Genomic DNA, 11,257 nt, shown 5'->3' with positions numbered 1-11,257 from the left:
GGCCAATGTTCTTTTTCCTGTGCTGGATGTCAAGTCGGCAGATGCAATAACGAGTCTTTGCTGAAACAAAGTATCTAGTTTATTGATATCATGGTTCTCGACTACAGTAAAATTGAAAGACTAAAGATCATACAGTAGAATGCAATCATATAAGGTGTACTTCAAAGGGATTCTTGAGGGAGGGGGTACTATGCAGGGCACATTCACACATTGATGTTACAATTTCTTTCTCAGGCCCGGTTTGGCCTTGAGCGTCTCTGGCTCCAACCTCCCCCGGTGCCAAGCCTGAGAAGGCTCAGATAAACGGTTCACATATTCCCATTTCAAAGCAATATTACATAACAAAGAAAAGGAGGGGAGGGGGATAAGGAGAGCTCAAGCTAGCAGCATTGGAATACAGTGTGGTTTTACCCAGGATGCTTCTCTCCTGAACCAGTGATTGAGTGCAAGCTTGACCAGAATTTTAAGCAGACTTGACACTGGAACCAAGCCACCTGCAGCAATCCAACTGTTGACAGCCCAGGCAGCCAGGACAGAGGTGGATCAGCCATTTCAACTCTGGTGGGTCACTGGTGGCCAGGAGCAAATCAAGCCCATCCCCAGGATCTCTGCTGGTTCTGCTTGACCCAGACCTCCGGCAGGAACCATGAGAGGTGTCCGCTCACACACACACACACCCCGGTGCGTTGGCATAGATGTGGAAGGAAACCAGGAGGGGGGAGCTGATTCCCAGGCTGAGTGTGGCCGAGGGTTACCAACTCTGGCTTGGGAAATCCCTGAAGATTAGAGGGTGGAGGGGAGGGAAGATTTTGGAGAAGGGAGAGAGCTCAGCAGGGATCCTCTCTCCAAAGCTGCCATTTTCTTCCCACACACGGAACTTTGTGGTCCGGTGATCATCACTAGTTCTAATTCCAGGAGAACTCTGTGGCACACTGCATCCCCGTCCTCCCCAGGCTCCATCACCCCAAATGGAGAAACATCTGCAGCAGAGGTCCATCAGTGGCTATTAGCCTCAGAATATTGTTGGTGGGCCAGTCATGCTCTGTATTCTTGGTGTTTGGGGGGGGGCAATAGTGGGAGGGCTTCTAGTGTCCTGGACCCACTGATGGACCTGATGTCACCTGGGTTTTTTGGCCATTGTGTGACACTGACGGCTGGACTGGATTCACCTGATCCAACATGGCTTCTCTTATGTTCTTATGGACCTCCTGATGGCACCTGGGTTTTTTGGCCACTGTGTGACACAGTGTGTTGGACTGGATGGGCCACTGGCCTGATCCAACATGGCTTCTCTGATGTTCTTATGGACCTCCTGATGGCACCTGGGTTTTTTGGCCACGGTGTGACACAGAGTGTTGGACTGGATGGGCCACTGGCCTGATCCAAGATGGCTTCTCTTATGTTCTTAGGGGCCTCCTGATGGTACCTGGGTTTTTTGGCCACTGTGTGACACAGAGTGTTGGACTGGATGGGCCATTGGCCTGATCCAACATGGTTTCTCTTAAGGCGTTAAATCTCCAGGACCTCTCCAACCTGGAGCTGGCAATTCCCCCTCCCCCCCAATCTCCTAGCCCTGCCATCCAACCCCTTTCAGTTTAGAACCCCTAGACGGTCTGGCACCCTAGGCAAGGCTAACGTCTGGTGCCCCCCACCTGCACTGAGAAGGTCAGGTTGTTGTTGTTGTGCAGTCGCACAGTCGAGTCCAACTCCTTGCGACCCCATGGACAAAGTCCCTCCCGTCTTCCACCATCCTCCGAAGTCTGCTCAGATTCGTGTTTGTTACATCAGCAACGCTGTCCAGCCGTCTCATCTTTTGCCGTCCCCTTCTTCTTTTGCCTTCTGTCTTTCTCAGCATCAAGTTCTTCTCCAGGGAGCGCTCTCTTCCAGCGTTCCCACTAAGTGAGTGTGAGCCGGCTCACAGATTTTTAGCCTCCGGCTCACACCTTTTTGCCTTCGCTCGGGAAGGATGACCCCAGAGCACGCTCACGGAGGCAGTAGCTCACCACTTTCATGCCAGTAGCTCCCAAAGCAGAATGTTGGCTCACAAGACTCTGCAGCTTAGAGGGGAACATTGCTCCCTTCTCACTCGGTGGCCGAAGCATTGGAGCCTCCCCTTCAGCATCTGACCTCCCAGGGCACAGTCTGGCTTGATTTCCCCGAGGGCTGACCCACTGGATCTCCTTGCAGCCCGGGGGGGGGGACTCTCAAGACTCTTCTCCAGCCCCACAGGAGGTCACATGGGGGTGCCCAATTGGGTCCCCCGGGAAGGCCCAGCGCCCTAGGCAATTGCCTAGCGCCAGAGAGGGCCCGGCTGGTGGCAGAGCAGCTTCCCGGGCCTGCGTTGGCCGGGAGGGGGGGGGGGACTGCCGGGTCTTGCTGGAGCTCCTGGAGCGTCCCAAGCGGCCGTGGGCAGCCTCCCAGCGCCTCCTGGGCACGCCCCCCTCCTCGCCCAGCCTCGCCCAGGGGGCGGTTCGGGAGCCCCCGCCGTCCCGCCTTTCCCAGGCGCTGGCTCCGGCCGCGGGAAGGCGGCGCGCCGTCCGCCCCTTCCTTCCTGCCTGCCTTGCCTCGTCCTCCTCCTCCTCCTCCTCCCGGGCGCAGGCAGGCCGGCCTGCTGCTGTTGACAAGCGCCGGGCAGGCGGAGCGCGCTGGGCGGCCGGGCTGGGGGGGGCATGTGGCAGACGCTGGCCCTCGGGGCCCTGCTCTTCCCGGCCCTCTTCGCCGCTGCCCTGCGCAGCCTGGCTACTCTGGCGCCGGCATGGAGCCGCAAGGACCGCATCGTGCTCAGCGGCAGGTACCGGCTGGCACCGCAGGGAGCGAGGGAGGGAGGGCGCGCCGCCGTCTGGCCGGAGGCGAGCAGCGGGATGCCGGCTTTTCCCGCCGCCCGCCGGCCTGCGAGTCCCGCAGAGCTCTTCGGCGGCGCCTCTCTGCTTGGGCGCCTGGAGGAGGGGGGGGGAGGGGAGGTTGCTTTGCGGAAGGGTCGCAGGGAGGGCTCGGACTGTGGACTGGGGGAAGGCTGGGATCTGGATTCCTTCCGAGGGGAGGCGCGAGGACTCACGCCTATGAAGCTGCCTTCTACTGAATCGGACCCTGGGTCCATCCAGGTCAGTATTGTCGACTCAGACTGGCAGCGGCTCTCCAGGGTCTCAAGCTGAGGTTTTTCACGCCTACTTGCCTGGACCTTTTTGAGTTGGATTGAACCTGGGACCTTCTGCTTACCAAGTACATGCTCTACCACTGAGCCACCGTCCCTCCCACATATGAAGCTGCCTTATACTGAATCAGATCCTCGGTCCCTCAAAGTCAGTATTGTCTACTCAGACTGGCAGCGGCTCTCCAGGGTCTCAAGCTGAGGTTTTTCACACCTATTTGCCTGGACCCTTTTTAGTTGGAGATGCCAGAGATTGAACCTGCGACCTTCTGCTTACCAAGTACATGCTCTACCGCTGAGCTACCGTCCCTCCCACATATGAAGCTGCCTTATACTGAATCAGATCCTCAGTCCCTCAAAGTCAGTATTGTCTACTCAGACCGGCAGCGGCTCTCCAGGATCTCAAGTTGAGGTTTTTCATGCCTTCTTGCCTGGACCCTTTTGAGTTGGAGATGCTGGGGATTGAACCTGGGACCTTCTGCTTACCAAGAACATGCTCTACCACTGAGCCACAGTCCCTTCCCAAAGCAGATGAACATACGAAGCTGCCTTCTACTGAACCAGACCCTCAGTCCATCGAAGTCAGTATTGTCTACTAAAAACTTGCAGCAGCTCTCCAGGGTCTCAAGCTAAGGTTTTTCACGCCTACTTGGCCTGGACCCTTTTTAGTTGGAGATGCCGGGGATTGAACCTGGGACCTTTTGCTTACCAAGCACATGCTCTACCGCTGAGCCACTATCCCTCTCTAAAGCAGACAAACACATGAAGCTGCCTTCTACTGAATCAGACCCTGGGTCCATCAAAGTCAGTATTGTCTACTCAGACTGGCAGCGGCTTTCCAGGGTCTCAAGCTGAGGTTTTTCACACTTACTTGCCTGGACCCTTTTCATTTGGAGAAACTGGGGATTGAACCTGGGACCTTCTGCTTACCAAGCAGATGCTCTGCCACAGAGCCACCGTCCCTCCTTGGGGGCACTTGGGGGCATGAGGGCTTCTCCAACAGGGCTCCTTGCCTGGGCCACGTTTGCAGGCTGGCGAATGAATGGCTCTTCCAATTGAGGGGTGTGTGTGTGCTGGCTTCAGCCGCTGTGGGTTTGTTTGGGCAGGGAAGGGTGGGCCTGCCCGGTTACCTGTGGAGCGTGCTGGAGGGTTGATCTGGCAGCAAGTGCCCTGGAGCTGAAGCTGGCCAAGCCAGTGTGGTTTATAGCAGGTTCTGGCAATTCACAACCTTGGGACCAATGTTCCCTCTAAGCTGCAAAGTCTTGTGAGCAAAAATTCTACTTTGTGAGCTACTGACATGAAAGTTGTGAGCTACTGCATAAATTGGTGTGCTCTGGGCCCATTCTTCCTGAGCGAAGACAAAAACGTGTGTGCTGCAGGCTAAAAATCTGTGAGCTAGCTCACACTAACTCAGAGGGAACGCTGCTTGGGACCTGGGCTGATGCTGCAGTCAAGAGTAGGGTGGAAAGAGGAGCCCAGCCTGAAAAGGCTCTTGGCTCGCCTGAGGGGGTCATGGTTGAAGCCGCACCTGAGTTCAGGAGTTCCCAGCTCACGCAATCAAAGTGTTATTATGAGTTGTCACCTTCAAGATATTTGACTGGCAGCTGGTATTCTTGGGAGTTTGAGATCTAGCCAAGTTCTTGGGAATTCCAGATGGATTTGGCATGGGATTCTTGCTGTTCCAAGCAACGCCCGTCTTCTAGACCTGAGCTGGGGTTCATTTGTTCAATGTTCAGGTCAGGAGTGACCTAACTTGCTTAACATAAGAGCCACACAGAATGAATGTCAGATGTCTGAGAGCCCCAGGACATGAACATCAATGTCTGAGAGCCGCAATACACGATTGTCAGATGTTTGAGAGAAGAAAAGACGGAAGGCAAAGAGGTGGGGGAGGGAGAAGTGGAAAGAAAGCAACTTTAACTTTAAATGCATTCTCCGAGCTGCCATCTGACATGGGTTGGAGGAGTGATTTAAAGAGAGAAATGCCTTCTCCAAGCCGGCCAATGGGGCGGTGGGGGCTTCAAGAGCCACACAATATGTGTGAAAGGGCCACGTCTGGCTCTCAAGCCACAGTTTGGCCACCTCTGGTTCAGGTGTTTCTGGAGACTTTTCAGCACTGCTCCAAGAGCTCCAGTGACAACCGTCACCATGGGAACCTCCTTCTCCCAGAGGTGCTCCAACTCTTATTATTAAATTTATTTGCACCCTGCCTTTCTCTTCAGTGGGGACCCAAAACAGCTGACATCATTCCCTGCTTCTCCGTGTTTATCCTCACAACAACCCTGTGAGGTAGGCTAGGCTGAGACTGTGACTGGGCTAAGGTCACCCAGCAGACTTCCAGATGAAGAAAGGTTAAAACGCTTGGGGCTCTTTAGCTTGGAGAAACGTCGACTGCGGGGTGACACGATAGAGGTTTACAAGATTATGCGTGGGATGGAGAAGGTGGAGAAAGAAGTACTTTTCTCCCTTTCTCACGATACGAGAACTTGTGGAAGCTCAATGAAATTGCTGAGCAGTCGAGTTAGAACAGATAAAAGGAAGTACTTCTTCACCCAAAGGGTGATTAACACGTGGAATTCACTGCCACAGGAGGTGGCGGCTACAAGCATAGACGGCTTCATGAGGGGAATGGATAAGCATATGGAGCAGAGGTCCATCAGTGGATATTAGGCACAGCTTATTCTTGGAACTCTGTGTCTGGGGCAGTGGTGCTCTGTATTCTTGGTGCTTGGGAGGGGCACAATGGAAGGGCTTCTAGCCTCTCTGGTGGGCCTCTTGATGGCACTGGGGTTTTTTTGGCCACTGTGTGACACAGAGTGTTGGACTGGATGGGGCATTGGCCTGATCCAACATGGCTTCTCTTATGTTCTTATGTGACACAGAGTGTTGGACTGGATGGGCCATTGGCCTGATCCAACGTGGCTTCTCTTATGTTCTTATGTGACACAGAGTGTTGGACTGGATGGGCCATTGGCCTGATCCAACAGGGCTTCTCTTATGTTCTTATGTGACACAGAGTGTTGGACTGGATGGGCCACTGGCCTGATCCAACATGGCTTCTCTTATGTTCTTATGTGACACAGAGTGTTGGACTGGATGGGCCGTTGGCCTGATCCAACATGGCTTCTCTTATGTTCTTATGTGACACAGTGTGTTGGACTGGATGGGCCACTGGCCTGATCCAACATGGCTTCTCTTATGTTCTTATGTGACACAGAGTGTTGGACTGGATGGGCCGTTGGCCTGATCCAACATGGCTTCTCTTATGTTCTTATGTGACACAGTGTGTTGGACTGGATGGGCCACTGGCCTGATCCAACATGGCTTCTCTTATGTTCTTATGTGACACAGAGTGTTGGACTGGATGGGCCATTGGCCTGATCCAACGTGGCTTCTCTTATGTTCTTGGCTCAAGTGGGGATTTGAACCTGGGTCTCCCAGATTCTGGTCTCATCACGACACCATACTGGCTCAGCCGACTGCACGCTTAGCTGTTCGCAAGAGACGGTGTACCCAATGTTTAGTGAAGGGCTGTCACAGCTGAAGCAGCACAGTTGCGTGGGAATTGTTGCCAGAGCAGATTGTTAGGCCTGCAGGATTGTTGTAAAAATAGAATTCACGAGGGAGGACTCCAATATGGAGGAAGGGTGGCATGAAAAATAGTTGGCTAAGAGGGAGCTCAGGGGGAAATTTCCCAGCACTGTGAGTACATGTGGGCAGTGTTCCCTCTAAGCTGAGTTAGTGTGAGCTAGCTCATAGCTTTTTATCCTCCAGCTCACACATTTTTGCCTTGGCTTAGACAAAATGGCCCCAGGGCGAACTAATTTATGCATTAGCTCACAACTTTGATGCCAATAGCTCATGAAGTAGAATTTTTGCTCACAAGATCACAGTTTAGAACAGGGTACGGTTCTTGAAGCCCCCACCATCCCATTGGCCGGCTTGGAGAAGGCATTTGTCTCTTTAAATCACTTCGCCAACCCAGCTAGCAGCTTGGAGAATGCATTTAAAGTTGCTTTCTTTCCACCGCTCCCTCCCTCCTCATCTATCTCCCTCCTGCCTGTCTTGTGGCTCTCAAACGTCTGTCGTTCATGTCTTGTGGTTCTCTAAACATCTGATGTTTATTCTATGTGGCTCTTATGTTAAGTAAGTTTGGCTACCCCTGGCTTAGAGGGAGTATTGCATATGGGAGGACGTGCCCTTTTAAAATTTGGAATTGCCGTGATCGCTCATGGTATTTTGAAAGGTTAAAAGCAATTGGGGTGGGAATGGGGGAGGTTGGACAAGAACTGGGGGTACCAGGGGACAGATACCCCTGTGGTGTTTCCCCCATCTCAGTTCTTCCCTTAGCAACCGATATCTGCCCCACGGGAGGAAATGCATGTGTGTACGTTTCCCATCATGGGGAAACTAGCCGCTCTGGGAAGGGGAGTATTTGAATCCAGAAAACACTTTAGAGCCCGGCAGTGACATCTCTGTCCAAAAGATCAGGTTTCCCCCGGACCGCTTTCTGCCTTGATCGCGTAACAATTGAATAGAGCGGCTTTATTTTGAGTCAGGCTCTTGACCTATTCCAATGGGTATCGTCTGCGCTCTCTGATTAGTGGCTCTCCAGGGTTGAGGTCTGCCCTTGGACTAGCAGGGGTGGCCAAACTTGCTTAATGTAAGAGCCTCGTAGAATAAAAGGCCAGATGTCTGAGAGCTGCAAGAAATGAATGTCAGATGTCTGAGAGCCGCAAGACATGAACATCAGATGTTCGAGAGCTGTGAGACAAGGAAGCAAGGCAAATAGATGGGGGTGGGAGGAGGGAGAGAGTGGTGGAAAGAAAGCAACTTTAACTCTTAAGTGCATCCTCCAAGCTGCCAGCTGGCTTGGTTGGATAAGTGATTTAAAGAGACAAATGCCTTCTCCAAGCCAACCGATAGGGCAGCGAGGGCTTCAAGAGCCACACGTTATGTGTGAAAGAGCCACAGTGTGGCCACCCTTGGACTAGAACTTGTCCATAGAGTAGCACAAAGGTGGTCAAACACTGCTTACTGTAAGAGTCACACAGAATAAACGTCAGATGTTTGAGAGCCGCAAGACATGGATGTCAGGTGCTTGAGAGCTGGGATGGAGGGAAGGTGATAGATGGAAGGAAAGAGGAGAAAGAGAGAGGTGGAAAGAAAGCAACTTTAAATGCATTCTCCAAGCCACTGGCTGGCTTGGCTTGGAGAAGCAATTTAAAGAGAGAAATGCCTCCTCCAAGCCAGCCAACAGGGCAGTGTGGGCTTTGAGAGCCATACACTTATGTGTGAAAGAGCCACATGTGGCTCCCACACCACAGTTTGGCCACTCCTGGAGTAGCAGGTCAATGCTGTGGCCAGGAATGCTTTCTTTCACTAAATCTGGGCAGGTAAATCCACCCGTTTTGGGACACAGTTGATCTGACAAACTTTGATCCATGCTACTGTGACCTTGAGACTAGACTGCTGCAATGTGCTGTTTTCGGGGCTGCCCCTGAAGACGGATTGGATGTTGCTCTTGGTCCAGAATGCAGCAGCTTGCCTATGAATGGGCGTGAGCTAGGCCATCCATGGTGCTTTTTTTGTAGCTGGAACTCCTTTGCATATTAGGCCACATACCCCCTGATGTACTCAATCCTCCAAGAGCTTACAGGGGTCCCCTTACAGGGCCTACTGTAAGCTCCAGGGGGTGTGGCCTAATATGCAAAGGAGTTCCTGCTGCAAAAAAAGCCCTGTATGGCAGTAGTATTCCAGATCCAATTAAATGCTTTTGACATTTAAAGCCCTTCATGGCCAAATCCCATGTGCTTGAAGGACTGCCTCTCCATGCACAAGACCAAGATGAACCTTATGGATCCTGATGAAGCCTGCTCTCTTCCCTCCTAGAGAGTCAGTTTGGTGGAGTAGTTAACTGTGTGGACTCTTATCTGGGAGAACCGGGTTTGATTCCCCACTCCTCCACTTGCTCCTGCTGGAATGACCTTGGGTCAGCCATAGCTCTGGCAGAGCTGTCCTTGAAAGGGCAGCTGCTGGGAGAGCTCTCTCAGCCCCCGCCTACCTCACAGGGTGTCTGTTGTGTTCGGGAGAAGATATAGGAGATTGTAAGCCACTCTGAGTCTCTGATTCAGAGAGAAGGGCAAGGTATAAATCTACGGTCTTCTTCTTCTTCTGTCCTTGAAAGGGCAGCTGCTGTGAGAGTCCTCTCAGTCCCACCCACCTCACAGGGTGTCTGTTGTGGGGGAGGAAGGTAAAGAAGATTGGGAGCCGCTCGGAGACTCTGAAATTCGGAGTGGAGGAAAAGGAAAGGAAAGGTCCCCCATGCAAGCACCAGTCGTTTCCGACTCTAGGGTGATGCTGCTTTCACAATGTTTTTGTGGCAGACCGTTTTATGGGATATAAATCCGAAATCGTCTTCTAACAGGCAGGGGGAAATATTTTCTGTGGTGGCCTTGTCCTTAAGGAACAAGTGGTTAGCTGAAGTCAGGGATGCCTCTTCCCTCTCGCCCAGGGTCAGAGTATGGTGGTTTTCTTTAGTCAGGCTGTGACCCAATAGTTGGAATAGCAATTTTTTATATTGGTATTTAAATGCACGACAGGCTTCTCAGTTTGTTTTTAATCTGTTTGCTTTCATTGTAAACTACTTCCAGCAATGAAGAAAAGGGAAATAAAGTAAAAAAAAAAAAACCCCAACAACTCCTGAGCAGTGTTCCCTCTAAGCTGAGTTAGCGTGAGCTAGCTCGCAGATTTTTAGCCTCCAGCTCACATATTTTTGTCTTCGCTCAGGAAAAATGGCCCCAGAGCGCAATAATGTGTGCAGTAGCTCACAGCTTTAATGCCAATAGCTCACAAAGTAGAATTTTTGCTCACAAGACTCTGCAGCTTAGAGGGAACGTTGCTCATGAGCTATGCTGGGAATGGAACCTGGGATTTTTTTGTATACAGAGCAGATACTCTGTCCCAGAGCTGTGGCTGCTTCCCAAGCCTTAAGGGGAGGGGAAAAAACCCTCAGCAACCTGGGAGAGTCTAACAACAGGCCTCAGGTCTACCCTGGCTCTCTAAGCCTTTCAAGCCTATGTCCTTTCTGACAACTGCAATGCAAGAAATGGGCTAAAACTCCCCTAAACAGGGAACCAGCCAGAAGCGCAGTCTGCGTTGCATGCTGCATTTTTACAGGCATGCTTTAAAATCAAAGGCAGCAAACCTCCATGTATCATGAGGCGAAAGGCCCTTGGACTTCCTGTTCCCTTTATGCTCACATTGTGCCCGCTCCAAATGGCACCGCAGCCAAGGTGGTTTCGTGTTGTGGTTTCCAAAGCGCTGGGAGAACGCACAGTCAGAAGCCCTCTGGAGAATAACACCCCCCCCCCCCAACATCCATACTGCCCAGACAGTTGGCCGAGTCTCCCAGCATTTCCCAAAGACACCCAACCAAACAAATGGAGACGCAAACAGAGACCCAAACACAAAGTACAATTCCTCTGGCAAGCGAATGAATGAATAACAGAAGTCGGCTTTATTGATTTAAGGATATTTGCCTTCTTATCTGAACAGGACGACCTTGCCAAGTTGCCTTTTAACAGGTCGGTGGGTAAGGCTGCGGCTCGCTGATTCAAACCACTACGAGATGTTGGAGTTTCAGTGGCACCTTTAAGGCCAACAGGGTTTAATTCAAGGTAGAAGCTTCTGTGTGCCTGCACACAAAAGCTTACACCCGGAATTAAACTTGGTTGGTCTTAAAGATTGCCCCTGGACTCGAATTTTGTTCTGTTGCTTCAGACCGACGCGGCGACCCACCCGAATCGACTATGGTGTGTATGTGTTTGTATGTACGTAGCACCCCTGTGGTGCAGAGTGCTAAAGCTGCAGTGCTGCAGTCCAAGCCCTGCTCACGACCTGAGTTCGATCCCGGAGGAAGCCGGGTTCAGGTAGCTGGCTCAAGGTTGACTCAGCCTTCCGAGGTCAGTCAAATGAGTCCCCAGCTTGCTGGGGGGAAAGTGTGGATGGCTGGGGAAGGCAGTTGCAAACCACCCCATAAGAAGTCTGCCATGAAAACGTTGTGATGCGACGTCACCCCAGAGTCAGAAACGACTGGGCTTGCACAGG

The 11,257-nt window shown here is 52.1% G+C and overlaps 1 protein-coding gene across 1 annotated transcript in view; it reads left to right on the top strand.

Annotated features, from left to right (window-relative positions):
- Positions 1 to 2,654: 2,654 nt before the first annotated feature.
- TLCD3A (TLC domain containing 3A) overlaps positions 2,655 to 11,257 on the top strand; it is a 29,059-nt gene continuing 20,456 nt past the window's right edge. The window contains exon 1 of the mRNA XM_060259058.1: positions 2,655 to 2,791. Coding sequence (XP_060115041.1) covers positions 2,670 to 2,791 — 122 coding nt within the window. The 5' untranslated portion in view covers positions 2,655 to 2,669. The remainder of the gene's footprint in view (positions 2,792 to 11,257) is intronic.

The sequence above is a fragment of the Heteronotia binoei genome, chromosome 18 (assembly GCF_032191835.1).
Source record: "Heteronotia binoei isolate CCM8104 ecotype False Entrance Well chromosome 18, APGP_CSIRO_Hbin_v1, whole genome shotgun sequence".
NCBI lineage: Eukaryota > Metazoa > Chordata > Lepidosauria > Squamata > Gekkonidae > Heteronotia > Heteronotia binoei.
This window is presented reverse-complemented; position numbering and strand designations above follow the sequence as displayed.